This window comes from Lynx rufus, unplaced genomic scaffold, assembly GCF_022079265.1.
Source record: "Lynx rufus isolate CCGP_SWC_20201006 ecotype Redwood Valley unplaced genomic scaffold, mLynRuf1.p SCAF_12, whole genome shotgun sequence".
Classification (NCBI taxonomy): domain Eukaryota; kingdom Metazoa; phylum Chordata; class Mammalia; order Carnivora; family Felidae; genus Lynx; species Lynx rufus.
This window is the reverse complement of record NW_025814826.1, coordinates 68,218,958-68,226,009: the sequence shown is the minus strand read 5'-3', so window position 1 is coordinate 68,226,009 and position 7,052 is coordinate 68,218,958. Positions and strand designations below refer to the sequence as shown.

Here is a 7,052-nt window from a genome sequence, read left to right as displayed (position 1 = left end):
ATGCTGGGGGTGGGGGACGGGGGGACCCCTGTGCGGAGCTGGCGGAGACCCGGCCGAGGGGGCGTTGGCACTTTTCAGGAGCCGGCAGGTGAGGGGGCAGGCGGAAGGGGCAGCCTGAGCGCCCTCTGCCGGCTGCGGGCTGCCGGCCCGACGCCCCTCTCCGCCCCAGCAAGGATGCAGCGAGGGTCTGGGCCCAGAAGGGGCGCATGCTCCGTGGTGCCGCCGTGTTCCCTTGCCCTCTGCTGTGCACCCCAGCGCCTGGAGCCGCAGAGCCAGACCCTGCTGCGTGCCACGGGGCACCCAGAGCATCCCTTCCATGCCCTGGACAGCCCCGGACCAGACCGGGTCCTGGCCCAACTGCTCCTGCCCTTCTGGGGGGGGGGCGGGGGGAGGGGAGAGGCAGGACTGGGGTGGGGGTGCCTGTTGGGGAGATGCTCTGAGCCGACTTGCACCCTCCCCCATAGAGGTCCGCGTCCTGGGGGAACAGGCCCGGGGCCCCGGCCCGGGGCCTTAGGGGGCTGAGGTGTCTGTCCCTGGCCTGGGTGCCCCAGGCCTGAGCTGTGCGTGTGTGAGGGGGCATCCCCCCCGCACCTGCTGCTGCTGGAGCTGTCCCTGGAAAGTGTGTGTTGCGGTGGCAGGGGCCCCTGGAGGGCCTTCGCAGGCAGCCTGGGCTCCTGGACACCACTGTCTCCTTCCAGCACTGGCAGGGGGAGTGGGGCTAGGTAGACTGAGTGGCCTACGCCTCCCTATCCCTCACACCGCGATGGCCCTCTGTCCTCGCCTTTCCCCCAAGTGGCCCAAGTGGTTCTACACCAGGACCACCGGCTGCAGGAATCAGAGCCGAGCCTCCTCCCCCATGGGCCTGAGAATCTTGCCAAGGACACCAGTGGAGGGGACTGCCCGGTCGAGTTGGAGCCTGGGGCCACTGAGCATGCTGTCCTGGAGGCCGGAGGGCCAGCAAGGGCACTGAAGGGTGCAGGGACGGTGACCCTGGGCTCTGAGGAGGCACCAGCACAGGTAGGAAGGAGCCTTTCTGCAGACAGGTCCTATAGGGTCTCTTGGAAAGGCTGGGCCAGTCAGCTTAGGGCTCGTGGGGTCACTGGGACATGGGGGCTGGTGAGCCTGGGGCCAGTGGGCTCTTCAGAGGAGGCAGGGCTGATGAGCCCGGGAGTCTGTGGGGTCTCCAGGCCCAGCGGGCCCCATGGAGATCGCCCCAGGGTCTCTGGAGCATGTGGGGTGGGTGAGCCTGGGGCCTGCGGGGCCACCGGGGTGGGGGTGCTGGTGGGTGTGGCGCTGTCCCTGGAGCCAGGAACCATGCCTTTCATACAACTTGACCACGAGGACCTTCTTGCCGGCCTGGGACGTGTTGCTGTCTTCCCGGTGGGAGGGCCAGATCTGATGGGCTTTTGGGTGAGTGTCCCAGGAGCATTCCTCACCTTTGGCTCTCCTCCCACTGGAGGCTCTGGATACCTTTCCGGTGCCCTGAGCCTGCAAACCGCTCCCCTCCTACCATGGTCCTACAGCTCTGGGGAGCCCTGGCCCCATGCCAGGGGGCGGAGTAGTTTCTGCAAAGTCCGCTAGGGGGCATTGTCTGTCACGTGCTGAACCTGAAGGCCCAGAGCAGGGCCAGGCTCCTGGGTGGCCCAGACCCAGACCAGCGCTTCGGGGCCGGGGGCTCAGTTCCGATGTGTCTTTGGGACAGAGCGTCTGGCCAGGGCTGCCCTGGACACAGACCCTGAAGAGGTAGAGACAGAGGCCACCCTGCCCCTCCCCTCTCCTTCATCACAGCCCCAGGTGTCTCCCCCACTCTTGCTCAGGGGCCTGGGCGGGGTGGGTGCCTTTGGGCCCTGACATTCCCTCCTGAAAGGTGGACCCAGTTTCCAGGCCCCCTCTGGCCACTCCCACACCCTGTGGCCCCAGACAGTACAGGCAGTGACTGGGGGAGCATGACACTGGGGACCCCAGCACATCCCATGGCCCTTTGTTGACCTCACCATCTACCTTGCCCTACACCCGCACCCATTTTGTGGCCCTGGGCCCGTAACGTTCTCTCCACCTTTCACTTGAATTATCCTTTCCTGCAGCCGCACCCTGGCTGGGCTTGGCCACTGACCCAGAGGAGGTCCGAGGGCTGATGGCCACCCTGGAGGACCCCGATGGGGAGGGCTGGCCGCCTCCAGAGCTGGGGACAGAGAAGCCTGAGGGGGAGTCTGCACCCAGGGCCGGGAGGGGCCCAGGTGGCTGCAAGCGGAGGCGTGCTGGCCGCGAGCGGTCCCTGGAGCTTCAAGGCCGGGCGGCCCAGCAGGAGGACGCCGTGTGCCGCAGTGAGCCCTGGCCCTCTCCTTGCTGGATCCCCTGTGTTGGAGGCAGAAGATGGGCTCCCAGGTGGGGGGCACCGGTGGCCAGGCCTGGCTGGTGGCGCGTGTGGCCTCTGAGCAGGATGGGGGTAAGCCGGAGGGGGCACTAGGGGCGTTAGAGGTATGCCTCCGGGAGGAGATGGCGGGGTCCTGGGGGGCATGTCGCCTGCAGAGCTAGACCCCGTCTGGAGCGGTGCCGTGGTGCGAGCACTGCCCTTGACGGTGACCGCGCCGTCCTCCATGGTTTTGGGACACAGCGCTGCGGGCTGGCCTGCGGTCAGGGTTTGGCCTTCCTCTTGACAGCTTCGGGCCCCTCCCCCCCGCCCCGTGAGGCTGTGCCCCGGATGGGGGAGGGTGGGGTGGGCCGGCCATCAGGGTCCAGCGCTCTAGCCGTGGCCCGGAACCCCTTCCTCTCCGGGCGTCAGCGCCACAGCAGAGGCTGAGGGGCCCTTGGACGGGCTGGGGTGTCTTCCCTGCCCCCCTGGATGCCGCTCATGGCAGGGTGCGCATCGACTGGTCAGGTCCACGCTCCGTCTGGCCGGCCTCGCGACCTCCTGGGTCATGGCCACCACTTTAGCCTGGCAGAGCCTGCGGGCCGACACTCTTGCCTGTGTCGGGGTTGGGGGACGAGGCAGCATGGGGCTCCTGAGCCCTGGTTCCTGCCCAGAAGGTTTTCACAGTCGGGGGGGGGGGGCAGGATCTGACAGGCCTGAGCCCGGGGACCCATTGTGCTGATTACGGCCGACGGTGAAGGACAGGCCTCTCCCTGCCGGGTTCCTGGCCTGAAGCATGGGGTGGTGACGCCATCTCGCGGCTACCGTGAGGATTGCTCGTCTCACAGACAACGTGCCCGGCGCCGTTCTGGGATCTTCTGCCTGCCACAGCGTCTGCCCCAGCAAAACCAGGGCTCGCTGCAGTATTTTTACTTGCCTAGACGTGGAAACTCTGAGCGTGGGTGTGCCTCAAAGACCGGGAGCCACCGGTGGGGAACCGGCGCCCCGAGCTGACAAGCAGCAGGACGAAGGGTGGCCGCAAGGTGAGGGCAGGGACTGGTCTGAAAATGAGCCGGTCACTTAGGAAGGAGGGCAGGTCGAGCGCTCACGGCCCGCAGACAGGCACGCGGGAGGGGACTGTGGAGCCCGGCTCGTCACTGAGGCACAAAGCTGTGGCCCTCCCCCGACCTGGCCCAGACACGCGCCACCGCCGGCCCCACCGCTCTCCTGCAGGTGAGCACTGTAACTGGGTGAAGTGCTTTCCCTCCGGGTCTGGACTTAGCACTCTAAAAGCGGAGGCCCCGCTGCCCTCACCCCTTCCTCCTCTGTGGGTTCAGTTCCTCACACGCACATGACTCTGCCAGGGAGCGCCTCTGTGACTTTACATGGTACACTCGAACTTCCTCCACGGAGGACGAGGACAGTGGGCTTCCTTCCCCTCCTGGGTCTCCCCTTGCCTCTTCCATCACAATCTGGTCAGGTACGTTACTTTTATGATGTCACCAAGGCTGACCGACGTCATCTTCTGTCTACAGCCATCACGAGGCTCCGTGTTTGGGCCGTACGGTGATGGACAGAGAGCGATAATGAAAAAATATTCACCGTTAAACCACAGGGGCAACAGGGAACTGAAATCCTAGTTGTTACAGCTGTGTTGCATGAAAGAATACTCTAGGGCTCAAGGACTCGTGGCACTTAATTTTTTTTTTTTTTTACTTTCTTCCTGTTTTCTGGGTTGTGTTCGGCTGCCTGGCACCCCCTCGTTCCCTTCCTGCAGATTCTTCACCTGCTTAGTAGAGGTAACTCCTTGGGTGGGTAGTAAATATCCTGGACTCTTAAATCTATTTTGCCTTTTACCGTTACAGGTCATTTGCATCTATCAGTTGATATTGGAATAACTCCCCCCCCCAAATGACAGTTGCCGGGTGTTTGGGACCTTCCTGTGAAGCTGGGTATGTGCCGCGAGTTCTCGTGTACCCGAAACTGTGCTCGTTTCCTCCCACGATGTCTGTAGCATCTCTGGCTACGGCATTCAGGGTCAAAGTGTTTCCTTCAGATCTTTGAAAGACAGTACTCTTTTCCTTTGCTCTTAAACAGTTTGTTTTTTGGAAAGCTAAACAAAAATCCACTTGTGGTCTCTTAGCATCAAGCAGTTTTGTGACGAGCATGTGGATTTTTTCCCAAGATTTTTGTCCCGTTTGCATGTAGACTTTGGGTGTGTGTGTGTCTGGAGACTGGCGAAGTTTTCTTTTGCTTTGAAAGTCGGGGCGCCTGGGTGACTCAGTCGGTTAAGCGTCTGACTTTGGCTCAGGTCACGATCTCACGGTTCGTGAGATCGAGCCCCACGTCGGGCTCTGTGCTGACAGCTCAGATCCTGGAGCCTCCTTCGGATTCTCTCTCTCTCTCTCTCTCTCTCTCTCTCTCTCTCTCTGCCCCTCCCCCACTAGCACTCTGTCTGTCTCTCTCTAAAATAAATAAACATTAAAAAAAAAGACAAAGTGTGACTTGCAAAAAAAAAAAAAAAAAGTTGAAGGTTCCCCAGCAGGTAGGTGCCGGGGATGTGTCTTTCTCGGCCCTTCGTGGATCGTCTCCATCGGCGACGCCGCCTTCAGCACAGGGAAACTCCTCCCCGCATGCCCTCACTTGCGGGCCGCCACCCGTGCCCCGTTTTCTCGCAGAGGCCCGGTTGTGCAGGCCTCAGACCCCTGTGCGGGCCGCCCTGTCCCCACGGGGCCCCCACCGCTGGCTCCGAGTCACGCCCCCCGACTCCACTTCCTGATCTCGTCACCCGGTCTCCCCCCTGGACTCAACTCAGACATTCCATTCTCCGTGTTTTCAGACTATTTCCTTTTCACAGAAGTCAGTCTTGTTTCACGGATGTGATACTCTTTTGCACCCCCCTGAAGAGGTGAGTCAGAATTTCTTCAGAAGCTCTGTCTGGGCCCCTGAACTGGCCCCCCATGACGGACAGCGGTCTTCCCAGTGCCGAGAGGTCCAGGACAGGCCTCGGTGTTCCGAGGGAAATCCTGTGAGCAGTGGGCGCCCAGCCTAGCTTTTCTCTGCAGGGGGCCCGGATGTGGGTGCCGCGTTCTGGTGGGTGCTTGGGTTGGCCCACCCGCAGGCCTCGGGGCCCCACCCGGGCAGCCAATGTCTGCCTGGCCTCCGCAGCCGGACACAGCGTGATTGGAGCCGCGTGGTCTCCCTAGACCCTGGCTCCACCAAGAGACGGCTCTTGATTTCTCAACTTTTGTTGGGGTGGCCCAGCAGGTAGGGCAGGAGGCTCTCCGGAGAGCCTGGCCCTGACTGGCTTCCCAGCAGGTGGAGCGTGTGTGGCACCCGCTGCAGCGGTCTGCGAGAGGCGGCCGGTTGAGCGGGTCCTGTACCTGTCACATGGCGTGGGCGGTCCTTGAGCTGACATCTGTGCTCAGGCTGTAGCTACTGCAGCCTCAACAGTGAGACAGTGAGACAGGGCAGCGGGGACGCGGGCTCTGCTGATGCCTGGCGACCCTGGCCCTCAGCTGTCCCCCCCTCCTCTCACAGGCACGCTCTTTGGGCAGGGGAGCAGGGTGCCCCTCCCTGTCGCTTCAGGACGGCTACTGGCCCCCCAACGCTGACGGCCACAAGGTGGTGTTCGGGCACTCTTGCTGGCGGGTGACGACAGGCAGGGCCGTTGAGGCCTGCGGGTGCCCCCTCTGCGGGCCCCTGGCACTTGCTCCTGGGCTGCCTCCACCGGCCCGGGATCTTGGTCACCTTTCACACCAGGCTCCCCCAGGGGACCCGGCTGGGCTCTTGGGCCACTCTCCAGCCACCTAACCCGAGGGCCCCCTCCTCGCTCGGCCCAGCAGTCCCTGGCGCCCGGCTCCCCGCGGCGCACAGCCCTGCTGGCCCCTCGGCTGCCTCCGCTGTCCCTGGGGGCGCCCCTGCCTCCGGCTGCTGTGCGTGGGCAGGTGGGGGCCGGCACGGAGGGCCAGGGCTGTGTCCCCGCTTGGGGCCGACCCAGCCGCCAGGGGTCAGCAGAGCCCGGGAGGAGGGTGGGCCAGCTCGACACCGCCCACCCCGGCCCGACCTAGCCCGAACGCAACTCCGTTGTTTGAATAAACGTGTTTGTGAAACCAGGCGGCGGGGCCTTCGGGAGCTCCCGGTCACCCCCGCCCCCCGCTTGGGGGGGCGAGGGACCTCGGCGCGGCTGGAGGCGAGGGCCGAGGGGCAGCGTCCGTGGCTCCTTCGAGGCGGCCCTGGGCGACGGGCCAAGGCGCGACCCGGCGCGCACCCCTGCGACCCCACGTCGCCTTAGTGTCACGCACGCTCTCCGACAACGTCTCCTTGCCGACCGGCCCGCCCAGTACGCACGGGGAGGGCTGCGCCTGGCGGGAGGGGCGAGCGCTGCTCCGGCGCTGCCCTCCGAGCCGGACGCGCGTCCCAGCCTCGGTGAGGCCCCGGCCCCGAGCGCGCTCGGGCGCTGCCACCGCACGGGCGGCGCTCGGCAGGGACCGGGGCGGGGCTCCGGGCTCGCTCCGCCCGCACAGCCTCCGCGGCTCTCCTGGCCCAGCAGTCGGGCTGCGGCGGCCGAGCCTAGCCGAGCTGAGCCACCAGGCACGTAGGACCGGGGCCGGGATGGAGAGGCGCGCAGGGTGCGGGAGCTGCGGGGTGGGGTTGGGGCGGGGGGGTGCTCTGCGGGAGCAGGCGTCGCGGAACTGGGGCT

At 64.9% G+C, this 7,052-nt stretch overlaps 2 protein-coding genes across 2 annotated transcripts in view; both read left to right on the top strand.

Moving 5' to 3' along the window:
* Nucleotides 1-6,420, top strand: PARP10 (poly(ADP-ribose) polymerase family member 10). Its single transcript, XM_053722175.1, is given in 19 exon segments — nt 1-88; nt 170-345; nt 465-568; nt 570-634; nt 637-717; nt 794-1,031; nt 1,033-1,106; nt 1,109-1,410; nt 1,524-1,648; nt 1,650-1,771; nt 1,892-1,912; nt 1,915-1,954; nt 2,116-2,318; nt 2,321-2,518; nt 3,326-3,393; nt 5,849-5,981; nt 5,984-6,052; nt 6,055-6,095; nt 6,193-6,420. Coding segments are annotated over 19 exon segments (2,376 nt in total).
* Nucleotides 6,421-6,875: 455 nt separating this feature from the next.
* Nucleotides 6,876-7,052, top strand: part of PLEC (plectin) — a 56,619-nt gene continuing 56,442 nt past the window's right edge. The window contains exon 1 of the mRNA XM_047074305.1: nt 6,876-6,943. The gene's annotated coding sequence lies outside the window, so the exon portion shown is untranslated. The remainder of the gene's footprint in view (nt 6,944-7,052) is intronic.